Raw genomic sequence first — 18,980 nt, forward strand, 5'->3', positions numbered from 1 at the left:
TGCTGTTTAGCAGTCCTGTTTTTGATATAACGGTGGAAATAGGAAGTGGTCAGGCTCGTCATAAACCGGCTCTGGTTCTACTACATTTCTTAGATCTAATTATTGCTGCGTATGTGCGTTAAAAAGACCGATTGAATGAGAGATCGCAGTCGGGGGTGGGGGAGGGAAGAGGATGGGGGGTTGTTCACATATTAATGGATATGGCTGATTAGTTTAATCATCACAGATTTGTTTAATCTGAATGATGATGAAGCGTGACTGGTGTATTACAGTCCTGTGCATGTTATCGTTCAGATCTTCAGCTTTGTCAGATCACATTCTTTACAAATCAAATACAGTCCTGTGCAAAAGTTTGCCCACCCCTGCCCTGGACAAATGACATGTTTTGTTGATTTGTGAAAATAAGAGAACACGTCCTCTACAGAGACACACTTCTGCACATTTTAATGCACAATTACTGTTTATCTACTGAATTTAACATGTCGGAGAAAAAATAAAATATAAAATATGGCCTTTTTTGTGTGCTAAAATTAGCAGAAGAATGCCCTACTTAAGAGTGTTCTCTGTAGAGGACGTGTTAATTTAAGCTCTGTTGGAGCTGGATCGGTTTTGTCTGGGGAGCTGCTGTAATTTGAATGATTACCAAAAAGACCCATGATTCTAATCAGTATGAATCTGCAGTGTGTGCAGTTTTACAGTCTGACCGTAATAATTGTGGAGTGATTTTAATCCAGTATGAATCTGCAGTTTTACAGTCTGACAGTAATAATTGTGGAGCGATTTTAATCCAGTATGAATCTGCAGTGTGTGTAGTTTTACAGTCTGACTGTAATAATTGTGGAGTGATTTTAATCCAGTATGAATCTGCAGTGTGTGTAGTTTTACAGTCTGACAGTAATAATTGTGGAGTGATTTTAATCCAGTATGAATCTGCAGTGTGTGTAGTTTTACAGTCTGACTGTAATAATTGTGGAGTGATTTTAATCCAGTATGAATCTGAATCTTTGTTTTCCTTTTTTGTGACCTAAAGACAAGGCTAACCGCTAAATAGAACTTGATTTGACCCAGTTTCTTAATTATGACAAGACTACTGAAATGCACAACCATTCTATGTATATTGCTTCCCGTACTCTATGATTATGCACCATAATTTGGAGTTACCGCTGATAGTGAGTCGCGTTTTGCAACATTTAGCTGCACAGTGAGTTGTTATTGTTTAGAAGTGTGGTGCCTGTTGCATAATGCTGACATAGACATCCGCTCAATGATGTTTCAATCCGGGCCATTTGGGTAATTTCCTTTGTCCTGTACGAATCGGCCAGTCAAATCACTCACAGATAACAGTACCGGACCACCTTTGGTGACGCTAATCCAGCTCCAATAGGGCTTCATTTTCACTTAGAAAATCAACACAGTGTAATTTGAGCAGAGGCAACAACAGAGTTCAGAAATCGTGTTATTATCGGAAAAGAGTAGATAAAATGGCAGAAGTAGCCACATCGGCTTTACACGGCTAAAGGATCGTTTTGCAAATGAGATGTGAGGAGCCTTTTTAGGGCTTAAGGAACCTAAAGTTGAGGTTCTGTACCAAATCATTTTTATTGAGCCCTGCTGGTGACTATATAAATAAAAATAATGCGTGGCCACGCCTTCTTAACGCGTGGGAACGGATCCTAATGTGTGGCCATGACTTAGTACGGCGTGGGAACGAGATCACGGCATACCAAGTCATGGCCACGCATTAGGATCTCGTTCCCACACTTTACTAAAGTCGTGGCCACGACATAATCATCTCATTCCCACGCCTTACTAAGTCGTGGCCACGCGTTTATTTTATTTATACAAGTATCTTGTGGCCACGCCTTACTAAGTCATGGCCATGCATTAGGATCTCGTTCCCACGCCTTACTAAGTCATGGCCATGCATTAGGATCTTGTTCCCACGGCTTACTAAGTCGTGGCCACGCATTAGGATCTCGTTCCCACGGCTTACTAAGTTTCGTGGCCACGCATTAGGATCTCGTTGCCACGCCTTACTAAGTTGTGGTCACGCATTAGGATCTCGTTCCACACCTTATTAACTTGTGGCCACGCATTAGGATCTTGTTCCCACACTTTACTAAGTCGTGGCCACGCATTAGGATCTCGTTCCCACGCCTTACTAAGTCGTGGCCACGCATTAGGATCTCGTTCCCACACCTTACTAAGTCGTGGCCAGGCATTAGGATCTCGTTCCCACGGCTAACTAAGTCGTGGCCACGCATTAGGATCTCGTTCCCACGCCTTACTAAGTCGTCGCCACGCATTAGGATCTCGTTCCCATGCCTTACTAAGTCGTGGCCACGCATTAGGATCTTATTCCCATGCCTTACTAAGTGGTGGCCATGCATTAGGATCTTATTCCCACGCCTTACTAAGTGGTGGCCACGCATTAGGATCTTATTCCCATGCCTTACTAAGTGGTGGCCTATTTTTAAGAGTAATGAGAGTAACACATTTAAAGCGTGGGAGGCGGTGCCAGTGACCCAGTGACCCAGTGACCCAGTGACCCGAAGACGACTGATACAGTCGTCTGCATATGTTTGGACAAATTTCATTAATTTTTAAGTGAAAATAAGTTACACAGAGACATACCTGCATGTTTTAAAGCACCATAACCAGTTATTTGCTGAATTTAACATACTAGAAAAAATATAACGAGGCCTGTGCAGAAGTTCTGGCATATTGTATGTTGTGTGTCTTATGTTCAATTAGTTAAATTAAGCAGATAAGTCAAAATTCAGCTCTAAAATTTGCAGAAAAAGGCCAAGTTTGTTCCCTGTAGAGGACGCGTTCACTTATTTTCACTCAACAAATGCTGTTTGACTGGGGGTGTTCAAACTTCAGCAGACCCCCGTCAGTTCAGTGAGGCGTCTAACGTGTGGAAGCGCAGCTCCAGATGCATTACTCAGCACTCTGCCCGCTCGCATTAAAACGAATGGCTCATAATTACAGAGAAGCTGCCTCCGAGGCCTCCTTAGGTCGGCGGCATGCGGCCTGGTGTGAAGAGCGAGGGGGGCTGCGTGTTCTTTTACGTCTCGCACTTAAAGCGACAGAACAAGAACACAGAGATGCACTAAAATGTCAGGAACCCTGTCAGACGTACACACACCTCCTGTTCCCTTCGTATTTATTTATCTCCCCTCTGGTTTCTGACAACCTTTACACCTCGTCTGTCACGCTCTCTCTCTCTCTCTCTCTCTCTCTCTCTCTCTCTCTCTGTCTCTCTCTCTCTCTCTCTCTCCTCCTTTGGAAGGGACGAGTGGCATTGACAAATGCGGATTTCATACGATACTAATAATATCCCGGGCAGATTTTTCATCTTTGCTTAATGTGACATCTGATTTAGGTCAGTCGTTAGTTGTTGGATGGCTCATTAATTCTTCCTTTTGTCTTCTGCCCCTGCACGTTTCAAACGACCTTCATATATTATGTTGATTCTTTTACGTATAGAATTAATATCTGCAGCACTCAGAGCGTTTTTTTCTTCCTTTCTTCTCCTCCTGCTGTGGTCAGAGATGGATTTGGACTTCCTGCTCTATTTCTGGGTATCACCGGCTCTCTGTATGTGTGTCCTGCAGGTACATGATGAACGTGACCTGGGACGGCAGGGATTTGTCCTTCACCGAGGACGGATACCAGGAGCATCCCAAACTGGTGGTCATCGTGCTGAATAAGGACCGAGAATGGGAGAAGGTAGGGGTGTTAATTTCTGACCTCATGATGATTTGTTTACAATTCATTAGGAAGTGATTCAGTGCATCGTGAGTATCAGATTTTACCATGATTCAATTATGATTCTTCTGGAAATGATTCTTTGCATGAAATAGATTCTTGGCTTAAATTTCATAGTGATTTAATTCAGATTCAATAACAACTCTGTAACAATTCACTATTTCATGAGATGAGATGATTCAAATGCGAATCTGTAGCAAATGATTCAGACCATCATAAGATCTTAAATTTCATTACGATCTCTTTATTTTTAGGAAACGATTCAGTAATGAAATATTAGATTTCACCATGATTCAGTTACAATTCTGTAGCAAATGATTCAGTTAATCAAGAAACAAATTTTATTACTGTGCGATTTGTATTTGATTCTCTTTTTCAGGAAATCCTTAGAAATCTCAAATGATTCAATTCAGTTGGATTAAGATTCATAAGAAAAGATTCAGTGCATCATCAAATCTCACCAGGATTTTATACATATTTCATATGATTCCTCAGGAAATGATTCAGTGCATCATGAAATGTCAAATTTCATCATGATTCAATTCAGATTCTATTTTATTACAGATATTTAGGAAACAATTCAGTGCATAATGAAAATCAGATTTCACCATCATTAGATTCAGCTTCGATTTTGACTGTTTAGTAGTGACTCAGTGTACAGTGAAATCTTAGATTTCTCCACAATTCAATCCAGATTTGATTAGAATTCTTTGAGAAAGAAATCAGTGGATCATGACATCTGACATTTGAGTACTATTCGATTCTAAATCTTTAATAACCAATTCAGTGGATCATGAAATCTCAGATTTCCTCCTGATTTGATTCATATTTGATTTGATTATGATTCTCTAAGAAATGATTCAGTGCATCATGAAATATCAAACGTCAGCATGATTCAATTCAGATTCAATTAGATTATGATTCTTTAGGTAATGATTCAGTGCATCATTAAACCTCAGATCTCATCATGATTCATATCGATTCAATGTGACTATTTTTAAGAATTATTTCTAAAATTATTTCTCATTTATTTTTGTAAGTACACTGAACAAATCTGACTGAAGGAACTGTTTACAGACAGGAACACAGACAATAAATTGATAAAAACAATACACCGTGCACCAACATTTGTTACGATTTTTCATTTGTTTTGCATTTGAAAATGTCCTAAAGATTTTATTTTGGGCAAAAATGACCACATGCTTTATAGAAAATTATTATAATTGAGTATAATTGATCCTAAACTTCTCAAATTGATGTATTTGAATCCGCCTCTTCGGTTTGATGCGTCACGCAGTATTTTACAGCCCTAGTTGCTGCTGCTGACCTCTTTACCAGCACCATTACAATTTCATTATAGCTCCTTCAAGCAAAGCGTCATTAACAACTGTTCACACAATATTGGTGCCCATGAAGCCGCCATTTTAATTACAGCCTGGAACGGTGTAGAAGTGTGTCAGCGCAGTAATTACCTCGCCGCTTCGGCCGCACGTTGCCAGATATTGCAAATTCGGAGTTGTAATTAGGCCTTGGGTTTTTTTTAGAGATCTCAACCCGCCCAGGTTTGCACTTCAACATGAACACCCACATGTTAAGTAGCGCATACGGACACAAACACACAGCCGGGCCTCCTTTTCTCTCAGAGAGGCTCCAGTACAGTGAAGGTCTAATTGGAAGAGCGAAACAATGGAGGAATTGATTTGTGTGGACTCTTCTGCAGCTCAGTCAATATTGGTAGGAGGCTTAATTGGCAGGATTGGTCCCTCACCGAGAGACGCGGCCACTTATGAAAAGCATGATTTCACGTTCGCGCCGAGAGGTCCACTTCATCACGGTCGGAGAGACGGATATGATCACAGGGACTGTGGGAGTCGACAGACGCGACGATTCTTCGCAAGGAAGTCGCCTTATTTTCGCTGCAGAGCCACAAATTGGTGGTTTGTCTTAATATCTGCTCTTCTGGCTCGTTAAGCCGCAGTTGTCTGACCGATACCTTATTGGATTTGTGTTACAGTTGGGTAAAGTGTGCTAAATTAGACCCCAGCGGTAAACCTTGAGCTTCGCAGACCAGGGTTGGAAATCTTATTTGTAGAAAAGCTTTACGTTTTTAACGCTGTAATGTTTGATGGGTCTTTTTCTCGAGGAGCTCACAGACTAATACGTTCAACAAACACGTTCCTCTGTTTCTCTGGGCCGGTTTATGTTATGTAATGTTTACACTGGTCCTCAATCCTCCTTTTGGAGATCAGTGTGCATGTAGAGTTTATTTCCAACCCGGATGATGTGCTAGATTTCAGGGTGAATCAAAACTGAGGCTTCAACTAATAATTATTTTAGCGTTCATTAATCTATTAAGAATTACTCCATTAATTGATTAATCAAACTATTATTCTGCAATTGCTCTTCCTTTGCATCCAGCAGAAATCTCAAATTTCCATAAGCTCTTTAGGAAATGATGATATGCGTCATAAAATCTCACATTTTATGGTAATTCAGATTTAATTTGGGATTTTTAGGAAACAATTCAGTTATGAATCTTTAGGAAATGATCCAGTGCTTCATGAAACCTCAAATTTGATCATAACTTGATTCTTATTTGAAACAATTTCAGTTCTTCGGGAAATTATTCAATGCTGCATTAACCTTTTTTCACAGTAGCCTTAAACTTATGTATCACAGTGGTGATCCTCAGTGTTCCTGTGCACTGCAATCTGTCAGAGTGACTGTGTGGATCATATGAACATTATAGAGCTTTTTAAATGAAACAGTAGAAGCCATATCGCCCCCTACACTTCCTGTAGAGTATTACAGTCTGTCAGAGTGACTGTGTGCATCATATGAACATTATAGAGGCTTTTTAAATGAAACAGTAGAAGCCATATCGCCCCCTACACTTCCTGTAGTGTATTACAGTCTGTCAGAGTGACTGTGTGGATCATATAAACATTATAGAGCTTTGTAAATGAAACAGTAGAAGCCATATCGCCCCCTACACTTCCTGTAGTGTATTACAGTCTGTCAGAGTGACTGTGTGGATCATATGAACATTATAGAGGCTTTTTAAATGAAACAGTAGAAGCCATATCGCCCCCTACACTTCCTGTAGTGTATTACAGTCTGTCAGAGTGACTGTGTGGATCATATGAACATTATAGAGGCTTTTTAAATGAAACAGTAGAAGCCATATCGCCCCCTATTTTTTAAAAATAAAGGTTCCTAAATGTTTATTGGCTTGGACGCACAGTTTTTGGTGTAGAATGTCTTTGTGGAGGTTCTTTAAGGATTTTCACACTCACACAACTCATTTATGAAAAGAACCATCCAAATGATGAATGAGGTTCTTCTGTGGCTTTGCTCAAAGAACACTTTCTCGCACTTTTATCTTTAATAGTGCAGCAGAGGAATGTTCAGATATGAGATCACTTCAGATGAAAGCTCTGGCAGAACGCAGACCTGAGCTCTAGCCGCTCCTGAGCGCGGTGCCATGTGAGGTTTCCTTTATTTCCCTTTAGCCCTGCAGACCTCGCTGTGTTTGGGGTTTGATGGGACCATCAGTGGCAGATGGCTCAGTAGCAGGACTACACGCTCTATAAATAACACCACAACTCTCTCTCTCTCTCTGCTAACTCCTCTGCACTCTTTCTCCAATTCATTTCTCTGTTTCTCTGTATATATTAGAGCTGTGGCTGGTGATTGTGCATGTAATTGAGTAATATACTGATTATTATGATTATTAAATCAAGTAATCAGAATGAAGCCGCAGTACAGCCTTTCATAACTAAAATAATCACGGGTTTATCTCTCTGCCTGTCCTGATTTCCTCGCCAGTGGCCGCCGCTGAAACCGTCCACGGTCCTCTTGACTTTTTTGTGTCGTGCTGACAGCTGCAAAGATCGGCCCGTTTGTGATGCCAAATTGAATCCACATGAAAGTAATTACATTAATTAATTCCATGTCAAGTTTCTGCTTGTTGATGTTGATTAAAGCAGAACAAAAACGGGCGCCGGGTGCCACTCAGGCTGAACGCAGAGTGGGATTTCGCTTTGTTTTCACTTGTGGAAGCACAAAACAGAGAATGGCGTATATATGTGTACATATTTGTATATCTGGTATATAGACCAGACATACAGATACACAGATAAGAAGGCTTTTGGCACAGTCATTACCAAGAAACAGGAAAAGGTCTTATCCAGGAAAAACCTGATACAAATCCAGCAAAGCGTAACAAGGACAGGTCCAGGCAAACAAGATCCAACAAGGAGTTATGCAGAAAGATAAAGTCGAAAATCCAGAGCGAGGTATGATACACAGGTGGTCAATAAACACAGAGATGACCGCTCAGTAGCCCGGTAACAGAAGCAACTTGCTAAACTAAAGCCTGAGTTTATGTACTATCTATAGCAAACAATCATTACAACCGGTTTATGAGGAGCCTGGCCACTTCCTATTTCCACCGTTATATCAAAAACATGCTAAACAGCAGAGGGCGCCTGCAAGCAAGTCCTCAATGAATGGGAGTGAATAGAGCTTAACAGCTAAAAACGAAAAGTTAAAATAGTTTCTAATCACTGAACCAGAACTTTCCTTTAGTTTTAGAAAGCAGAAGGATGGATTTCACTGAAAACGCAAATTTTTCCTTTATTCTACAGTAAACAGGTTTTGGGCAGCAGGACGCTAACATTACTGCTGCTGAGTGCTGATTGGTTGGTGAGCAGAGCAGCTCTTTGGCTGTTCACTCACTATGATTTTGCTCAAATGCTCCATCTTAACCCATTCATTTTGGACTTGCTCAGGAGTGCCCTCTAGTGTTTGAGAAATCCTAATTACAGAGTGCTAATTCTCCTCTCTACAAGTTCTCTGTCAGTACTCAGGTGAGGAAGAACACGATTGGGTGACGGTGGTCGTGCTACAGTCATGTGATCTCCAAGGGAGTTCTGGGAGATCGAGTCCATAGAGGAAGCAGGGTCAGAGGGAGGTGTGACACTAGTACATAAAAACTGACTGAGGGATTTATAAGTGCCTAAAAATGGGGTGGACACTGTGGAAATGGTTGTTAAATGGTAGTAGTTCCTGCAGCGTTCACCCAGTTTGGCTCGAATTAAAGCTGAAAGCCTGCACATAATTTGATTGGTGGCGCAGTGGGTAGCGCTGTCGCCTCACAGCAAGAAGGGCCTGGGTTCGATTCCCGGCCGGGTGACCAGGGTCATTTCTGTGTGGAGTTTGCCTGTTCTCCCCGTGTCTGCGTGGGTTTCCTCTGGGTACTCCGGTTTCCTCCCACAGTCCAAAGACATGCAGTCAGGCTGATTGGACATGCTGAATTACCCCAGGTGTGAGTGTGTGTATGTGTATGTCTGTCTGTCTGCCCTGTGATGGACTGGCGACCTGTCCAGGGTGTATCCTGCCTTCCGCCCAATGACAGCTGGGATAGGCTCCAGCACCCCACTGCGACCCAGAAGGATAAGCGGTTTAGATGATGTATGTATGTAATTCTGTTTGAATAGCAAAATGAATAATTGTTGACTTCTAAGGGTTAAAATGTGCCCCACAGTGCACTGAGGCATCAGCTCTACGCTGCAGAATACCAAACCCAGACTGTGAGGGGATTGATTTTCCCCTCACCTGCGGTGCTGAGGCGTGCGTGCGGCTGCAGAGCGCTCTCCGAGTGAGCCGTAGCGCTGAGGGACGCAGCGACATGACAGATGCATTGTTTTTCCCAACATAATAGGAGAGTAATGCGGTTTGGCGCTGCACTGCGTTGATATTAATCTGACAAAGCCAATTCATCAGCAGCGAAGTGCTGGATGAGCAAAGACAAAAGCTGCGAGCAGATTTACGGCTCTGATGGACCGCGCCGGAATCTGCGCGTCACGCTGACCGAAGGGGCCGCTGCTGTGGTCAGCACGCCATAAAGAATATTGCTCCGGTATGAAGTTCCCGCTAATGCTCTCGACTGCGGCTACGGCCAGGGAGGAGTTCTTAGCCTGCACGCATAATAAAAAGGTTCTTTCCATACACTCTTAAACAGGATGGTTCTTCAAGGGTTCTTTAGTAAACACAGTATTTCTATATGGAACCGTGAATACTCAAAGAACCGTTTTCATGCTTAAATGGTTCTTTGCATGGTGAAATGGTTCTTTACATTCATGGAGGATGTGTTCTATTTAGGACCTTTTTGAAAAGGGTTCTATATAGCACCAAAATGGTTTCCTATCTTTTTACAAGCTTGACATTGAAACAGTAGCAAAACCCTTTTGGTGCGATATAGAACCATAAACAACACATTCTCCATCACTCTGAAGAGCCATTCAGCAATGCAAAGAACCATTTCAGCTTGTCTTTACTAAAGAATCCTTGAAGAATCCTTTAGAGAGCGCACGTCTAGAGCCCTAAGGCTCTAATCAGGTTCCACATTCCACCTCTCTACTTCACTATTCACTGTAACAAAGGTTATGTGCTTACTTTAACTCAGAGCAGGCCGAGCTCAGCGACAGGTGGGTTTGGTGGGCGGGGATGAGGTGAAACATGATATTCATGGTTAATGTTGGTTTGCCCCGCCCACTGGTGCACCGTGATGTCATCAAAAAATCAGAAGACATTTTAGAGGGGAGGCAAATTGTGAGTTGTTACATTTTGATGGAAGAAAGAAGACACTATGTAGTAACAAATTATTGAAATTTGTGCTCAGGGAAGCTCAAACGGACCAGACGTGTCTTGAAATGGCTTCTCAAGAAAGTGTTCCTCACCTGCTGATCCGAACAAACAGGAAAGCTGAGGACTCCATAATAGCCTTGGAAGCTGGCGGTGGGCAATATGACAAATTATTGTGATAAATAACATCACAGTACGCTTTTCTGAGCAAACTGTCAGTGTGGATATCATCAGTGCTTAAAACGCACTGATCTACTGCGTGTTTCATTACAAAGAGGGCAGGATTAGTCCTGCTGAACTGAATGGCGCAGCATGTAAACATTGGTACATTAGGTAGTTTTTTAAATGTGGCACTGCTAGATGATTCTGTCCATATCCTATATTATGAAAATGTCTTTAGTAACTGTAATATTTTCATCATATTGATCTAATGGTTCTCAGTTTAAAGTCTCAGGAAAGAGTGAAAATATTAAAAATGTTTTATGATACTAAACTTGAATGTCATATTAAACATCCAGCAAATCTTGCATTAAAATACGACATAAATATGATAAAACACAGCTTTAAAACTGCTGATCAGACCCGTCTGAGAACTGTGTGGGCGTGGCTAATGAGCAGTTTGATTGACAGCTCTCTGTCCATCGCTCCTAGCCTGCTCCGCCCCTCATACAGAACTAACATCATTATCCAGCTTGTATGTGACGAAACTGGACGAAAAAGTCACAGACGAACAGACGGACAGACGAGTGAACAATGTTGGTGTTGATAAACGAGTGAATGGACGACAGGCAGCTACCGACAGGTGGTCTAGCTCGCTAGCTTTTGGTTAGTTTGGGTTAGCTTCAGCTCGCTAAGCTTCTTTAATGCCGGCCTCACAGCAAACGACTTTTCAAGCGATTTCACTGTCGCAGACAAATTTCCAATGTCGGAATAAAATCGGAATAAAGTCCTGCTAGAGTCGCGTCGCTCTCGCGTCATCTCAGCTGTTTAGTGTGAGGTGGTCAGGACGGCCGTCTTAACTCAGCCTTTTTCTCGTCTTGACGCTGCGACAAAATCAACTGTGTTTAATATTATCGTAAGTTTTAAGTCTTGGCTTAGAGAGAGAGAGAGAGAGAGAGGGAGAAAGAGAAAGAGAGAGAGGGAGAAAGAGAGAGAGAGAGGGGGGCGAGAGAGACGCATGCGCTGAGAGCCTGAAATCTCTGCAAAAAAGACAAATCTGTTCCACTTTAATACAAAAATCATATTAACTTAAAATGTAAACTGGCTGTTTTAATATTTCAGGTGCTCTGAGTGTAACACCTGAAAAGCGCAGAGGGCTTTAAGAACGGCATTACTGAAGAGTCATCGATGTTCTGTTACAGCGGTTTCTTATTTTGTTTGTTTTTTTCATGTTTAGTTAATAAACACCCAATCAGCGATGCTGAATCGCTGCATGTTTTGTTGACGTGTAAATCTTTAGGTCAAATTAAAAAAAGTAGCTGCACATTTTACAGGTTAACTGAAATTCTGGGTGATGATCTGCCAGAGTGTACAGTTCTACACTGAACAGCTCTGAGCCTCAGATCTTTACACGCCCAGCCAGCGTATCTTCCCATCTGTACCCCTACAGAGTGGAAGGAAAACTGTTTATCTGCCTGTAAATTTCCACCAGGTGCATGATGGGAAATAATCTCAAAAATCTAGTTGCAGTCTTGCAAATAGTGACACTGCAAGATTCCCAGTCTTTGCAAAATCATAATCTGTGACTAAAAACTGTGACGTTGTCTTTAGATGAGAGAGACTGTCAGACTTTAGTCTTTAAAAAGTCGTCTAGTGTACGGTTAGCATAACTCTGACTCTGTTCTGTGTGGGCGGGGCAAGAGACGCAGCTTTGTGATTGGTCAGTGGAGTGATTACGGAACCCAAGATTAGGACCGCCCGGTTTACACTGAGAGGAGAGAAAGGTGGTGAAATATATCGGTCATTTATTGGTCAGTGGAACATTATTCAAAGGGTGAAGTACATGTTTACTGTTTACCTGCAAGAACGAGATTAACCTGATTAGAAGGAGAACACAGAGCAGTAGCAGATCTGCAGTAGTGATGTCATCACCTCCACGCCTGCCGGCCGTCGCGAAAGCTGCCGTAAAACTTCGCGACTGAGCTGAGAAAGTCAGCCGAACGCTCGGTCGGGACGGTCGTGTCACCCCCGTCTCCGTGATTTCTCTCTCTGTCAGATTGTGACAGCTTGTTGAAAAACACATTTGCGTGAGTGTTAGTCATTATTACAGAAGCAGGCTTTGCCCGTTCCCTGCTGAATATGAGCTTCATATTTCATAAACATCTGCCGCACGCGTTCATTAAAGCGGCAAAACAGATCTGAGGCAGATGCAAATGAAGAACACACAAAGAGAAAGTGATTAGCTGCCCCGCTTGCTGCTTCAGCACTCCTGGGCCAGCGCGCTGTGTTTTGATAACTGTCTGGCTCTCGCGCGAACGCGCCGGCAGACTAATTGATTTATTTTGCAACCAGTCACAGTTTTAGTGGAACAAAAACAAGCCGGGCTAGCTGTGCTAGCAGCGTATTGTGTGTCGTCTCGTGGATGAGTCGAGGAAGAGATTAGAGCTGCCTCTGATTAACTGCGCCTGATTTAATACGTGATTTTGTTTCTGTTATTGGCTTCAACCTAAATGACAGACGGCTGCCAAACACACATGCTGAACTCACTCCAAGTGCTTTTGGAGAACGAGCGTCTGAGATTTAGCGGCATTTACTGTACGTGACAACGCTAAATCGCTAAATCAGGTCCATTTTGTGGATTAAGTGCTCCGAGATTGAGAGCGGACATCATTTCAGAGGGAGGGTGAAGGAAGACCTTAATAAGTTCTTGTTGGTCATCTTCAGACATCAGCACATTAGGGGAAGATCTACCAATGTTTTGTGCCCTATTTTCCCACAGAGAGGCTCGTTTTGTCCAACGAAGCAAAAGTCCAGTTCAGTCAGGTGAATAAAGTCACCTGTTGTTTTTCTGGCAGTAATATGTCAGATTTTGACTCATGTTTGAATTATTATGATGAAATAATTACTTACTTTCTCAAAAATAATTATTATTTTGAAACAATTAAACTTTCTTCAAAATCTCGGGACAATTAGTCATTATTTGTATTAGTAATAAAAATATTGAGAACATAAGTCAATATTTCAACGCAGTAAGTCACATTGTTGAGAAAACTATTATTTCATTATTTCCATATAATACATACTTTTCTTGACTAAGCAAATCAAAATCTTGAGAAAATGAGTAATCTCAAGAAAAGTCATCATTATTTTAATATGTCACTATTTAAACTTACTAAATCAAAGTCTTGAGAAAATTAGTCATTATTTCAACATAGCAAGTCATTATATCAACTTACTAAGTCACAATCTTGAGAAAATGAGTCATTATTTTGACATAACAAATAATTTTCTTGACTTAGGAAATCAAAATCTTGAGAAAATGAGTAATCTCGAGAAAAGTCGTCATTATTTCAATATAATACGTTACTATTTCAACTTACTAATCAAAATCTTAAGAAAATTAGTCATTATTTCAACATAGCAAGTCATTACATCAACTTACTAAGTCACAACTTGAGAAAAGTTGTCATAATTTTGACATAATAAATCAAATTTTTTACTTACTAAGCCAATCTTGAGAAAATGAGTAATCTCGAGAAAAATAGTCGTTAAATCAATATAATAAGACATTTTATCAAAATATTAAGAAAATGTTTTTATTTCATCTTACTAAGTCACAATTTAAAAAAAAGTCATAATTTTGACATAACAGATCAGTTGTTTGACTTACTAAGTCATAATCCTGAAAACATGAGACATTACTATTTTACATTATTATTTTCACAGAATAAGTTATTATTCAAAATATCAAGAAAGTAAGGCATTATTTTGAGATAAAGAAACATAATTAAATTATGAGCATACATTTTTTTTCTTCTGTCTGGTGTAAATGAGCTCCCATACAAAAAGGGTGTGACTGAAACAAGGCTTCATCCTGCGCCAGTCATACATTAATTATAAGGTTGCGTGAATGTTTTAGCAGATAATGCGCTAAACTGGCCGCTCCCACCAGCGCAGAGCGCCTGTAATGTGTAATTCCCTCCATAATGCATCAGATCAGGGGCGTCAAACTCAACCAGTAAAAGGGCCACATTAAAGAATCTCATCAAATCTGTGGGCCAGAGAAAAAAACGTTTATATTTCATTTTTAATTAATGTTGTGTTGTAACCTGAACTGACCAGTGTTTATTCAAAATACACAAGAACTTCAGCAGTAAAATACAGACACTTGTAGTAGACCTTGAAATATTACATGAATACTTGAAATATTCCTAATTTAAATGTCCCCAGGTCTTTTAAACCTACCTATCTGCTTGAACTGGACACCTGGCATCTTTTCTTTACTGCAAGTTCATTAAGACTGGGGTTCAGTTTCTGAGCCGCTGAGCTGATGTTAAGTGTTTATGTTGGCTGAACTGCAGCTGAAATGCATTTGGTGATATAACTGGTGTTCAATTGTGGAGAATTGAGGTATAACCACTGTCCCATAGACTGCTGTTGTGGTAGGAGAGTCAGAGCACATTGCAGTGCATGCTGGGGACTGTAGTGCAGTGCACTGTGAAACATTCTAATATTAATAGAAATGGGATGATGTTGTGGCCCGTGGGCCTTGTGTTTGACACACATGGGTAATGGAGTAACTAAATGTTCAGGTTCCACTTTGTAACCCTGATCCCGCAGAGTATCACAGTCGTGCTGTTGTTTTCAGTAAAACGTTCCTGCACACGCATCCAGATTTCCAGAGACTCAGGACAGGAACACGGAACGCTGAGGGAAAAGCAAATGGGCCACAGTCGGTACACAACGATAAATAATACAGAAATGTAAGTACACTCTTAAAAAAGAGGGTTCTTTAAGGGTTTTAGTAGGGAAAATGGTTCTATAAAGAACGACAGACACTCATAGAACCCTTTGCATGATTAAAGGCTTCTTTACATCATGAAGGGGTTCTTCAGAATGTGCTGTAAATGATTCTATATAGAATCTTTTTGAAATGGGTTCTGTATAGCACCCAAAAGAGTTCTTCTATTTGAACCCATTTGGGTGCGGTATAGAACCCTTTTCAAAAAGGTTCTATATAGAACTATCTACAGCACATTCTCCATCAATCTGAAGAACTCTTTAATGACGCAAAGGGTTATTTGAGTGTTCATGGTTCTATATAGCACCATGTCCTCGAAGAACCACCATTTTTAAGAGTGTACAATAGCAGAACCCTTTTTAGTGCTATATAGAACCATTTTTAAAAAGGTTCTACATAGACCCATATACAGCATGTTCTCCATCATTCACCATGCATGTAAGCATGAAAACGGTGCTAAACAGAACCATTGCCTTTACTAGAGAACCCTTGAGGAATCATCTCCATCAGTCCGAAGAACCACTTCACCATGCAAAGAACCATTTAATCATTCAAAGGGTTCTTTGAGTGTTCATGGTTCTTTATAGAACCATTTTCTTTACTAAAGAACCCTTGAAGAAGCATCTTTTTTAAGAGTGCTCAGCAAAACTCAGGAACTCCACAGAGTTAGCGAGAGACTCTGAAACCACAGCGTAACATTTTTCTTTTTATTAGTGATTTGAAAATAACATCTTTTTAAGTGTGAACACCTGTGAAAACCTGTGAAACACCTGTGACACCTGTGAGCACCTGTGAACACCTGTGAAAAAATGTTCATGCCCTCAAATACATCAAAGCAATCTTTTTTGAAACGTTTTGATATTTTTCTGCATGTGAATGATTCAGCTGAACTGGTTCAAAGTCAGAGCTGAAACACATTTGGGGCTTTTAACTGATCTCAGTATTTTAGAATAAAATCCTTTGAGTGACTCTAAACCTTAATTATGTTTATTTTATTAAAATAAATCATTCACCTTTCCATTTTGTCACTACCAAAACAATCATAACTCTACGCAAACTTTACCAAATGTTTTGGTGACAATTTTAGCTCATTCTGAGCTAAAAAACTCCAGTACAGACCAGCAAACACAGCTCTGAACAGCTGTTCACACAGTAAATCATCATAATTTACATTAAAACACTAAAAAGTGCTGAACTGCAGAAAATATGGCGATTCTTAATGTTCCACACTGATTTTCAGACTTTGGGACTCATTTGCTTCAAAACAATGGGATCTAACTGCTCACCATGTGGCCATGAGGGACAGGGATGCAGCCTCATTCCTGCTCTGAAATGCAGGGGCGTGGCTAAAATAAGGCTCCACCTACAAACTAAAATTGTGCAAAAACCTGCAGTACCGAGTGCTGGAGAACACGAGGGGGCACTGCATTGTGCTGTTACCCAGACCTTTCACGTCCACACATGCACATGCTCTGAAATGGCCCCTCATGCTGAGAGTTCAGCACTCACGTTCCCTCCACAACCCAAACACGCGGCCTCTCCGCCGCCTGCCTGCAGCCGCTCGGCTGAGAAGGGCTAGCAGTCGGAATGGCAATTAGGGATAAAGGAGGCGGTGGAGAGGGCCTGACGAATCCCGTTCAGCACTTTGGGCTGAGTGTGGAGGAGCTGAGCTGGCTCCAGAGCCGCTCTTCTGCTTTTAAACTGCCGCCCAGCTGGAGAGAAAGGCTCAGATGGAGAGCCAAGCGGGGAGCAGAGCTCGGCTAATTAAAACAGATGAAGCCGGAGAGACTCTCTGAGCTTCTTGGCTGCCGCTGGGCCGCCAGTGGGCCTCTTAAATGCAAGTGACCAATGCAGCTGGTGGGCCATGTGGACGCACACTACAGATTAAGAGAATGAGAACAGTCAGTGTGTTAATGATTTAAAGTCACTGCATTAATTAACTTTAATGTATGTTTTTGTTTTAAGCAATTCTGGATGCTTCTGTTAGTCCATTCATCCAGAAGAGCATTTGTGAGGTCAGACACTGATGTTGGATGAGAGGGCCTGGCTCGCAACCTGTGTTCTAGGTCATCCCAAAGGTAGCATTAAGATTTCCCTTCACTGGAACTAAGGGTTCTAGACCAACCCCTGAAAAACAGCCCCGTATCATCAGCCCTCCTCCACCAAACTCTACAGCTGGCACAGTGCAGTCAGGCAGGTAACGTTCTCCTGGCGTTCACCAAACCCAGACTCGTCTATCAGACTGACAGATAGAGAAGCTGATTCCTCACTCCACAGAATACATTTTCACTGAGTCCAGTGGTGGCGCTCCACTCCATCCGACGCTTGGCATTGTGCTTGGTGATGTAAGGCTTGTATGCAGCTGCTCAGCCATGAAAACCCTGCCATGAAGCTCCAAAGTGTTTATGCTGATGTTGATGCCAGAGGAGGTTTGAACTCTGCAGTTATTGATCAGGAGAGCGTTGGTGACTTTTGCTCTATGCTCCTCAGAACTCGGTGACCTGCTCTGTAACTTTACATGGTCTGACACTTCGTGGCTGAGTTGCTGTGGTTCCTAAACGCTTCCATTTTTTGGTTATACCACTCACAGCTGATCGTGGAAAATCTAGGAGGGAAGAATTTTGGAAAATGAGCTGTTGCAACGGTGGCTCCTATTACAGCACCACACTCGAATTCAGTGAGCTCTTTACGACCCATTCTTTCACTAATGTGTGCAAAGGCAGACTACATGGCTAGGTGATTTTCTACACCTGTGGCTATGAGACTGAATGAAACACCAGTGGTGAGAAGGTCCTGATCCAGCTTTTTTCTCCTGATCCAGTCCAGTCTTTGTATTTTCATAAATACAGCCACAAAATGTAGGTAAGATATGCCAGTCTGCTAATTAATACCCCAGCAAACGTGCCCCCACTGGGCCACTGTGGGCTGACGGTGGGCTGACTGTGGTTAATGTGGCCCTGGGCAAACCCACACAAAACCCACATGAGCCCTGCATGGAATAGTTCATACTGAGCCCACATCAGCATTCCTGAATGCAGCCCACTGAACTGTAGACATGAATAAACCCACACAAAACCCTGACTTAAGTCGGGCTGTTACTGAGTAAGGGCTGCCTGCACAGAGCCAACATTGAGGTGACAATCATTTACCAGTGAGCAAAATCTCATGAGCCCTGTGCTGACAGCCCATTGTGGGCTACAAGTCAAGCCCTAAATGGACCCCTTATTGACCCATTCAAGCTCACTGAGTGAGAATACAGTCATTTTTAGTAGTAATTTAGCAATTTTTTAGTAAATACATAACGTGACACTCTGGATTGTTTTGTTTTTTGGCGTATTTTAATAAAATGACTCATAACGTTTGTAAAAAAGCAATAAACCACACATCACTGCGGTTTTATCATGTGAGGGGTGTTTGTTACAACATGAAGTGGACTAAAACCCCCTATACCTGTAAAATCATTGTGACAGCTTATTAGTAGCTTATTGCTTTTGTACATCAGCGACATGAAATATGATAAAATACACACACTTTCATTAAAATATTTACCTATATATTAATATACTGATAATACTATTCACAGTAAACAATCCATACT

At 41.5% G+C, this 18,980-nt stretch overlaps 1 protein-coding gene across 1 annotated transcript in view; it reads left to right on the plus strand.

Annotated features, from left to right (window-relative positions):
* The window catches only part of grin2aa (glutamate receptor, ionotropic, N-methyl D-aspartate 2A, a), a 265,381-nt gene that overhangs the window by 164,374 nt on the left and 82,027 nt on the right, over positions 1-18,980 (plus strand). Inside the window, exon 4 of the mRNA XM_036590374.1 lies at positions 3,621-3,735. Within this exon, the coding sequence (XP_036446267.1) occupies positions 3,621-3,735 (115 nt within the window). The remainder of the gene's footprint in view (positions 1-3,620; positions 3,736-18,980) is intronic.

The sequence above is a fragment of the Colossoma macropomum genome, unplaced genomic scaffold, assembly GCF_904425465.1.
Source record: "Colossoma macropomum unplaced genomic scaffold, Colossoma_macropomum, whole genome shotgun sequence".
In the NCBI taxonomy this organism is placed as follows: domain Eukaryota; kingdom Metazoa; phylum Chordata; class Actinopteri; order Characiformes; family Serrasalmidae; genus Colossoma; species Colossoma macropomum.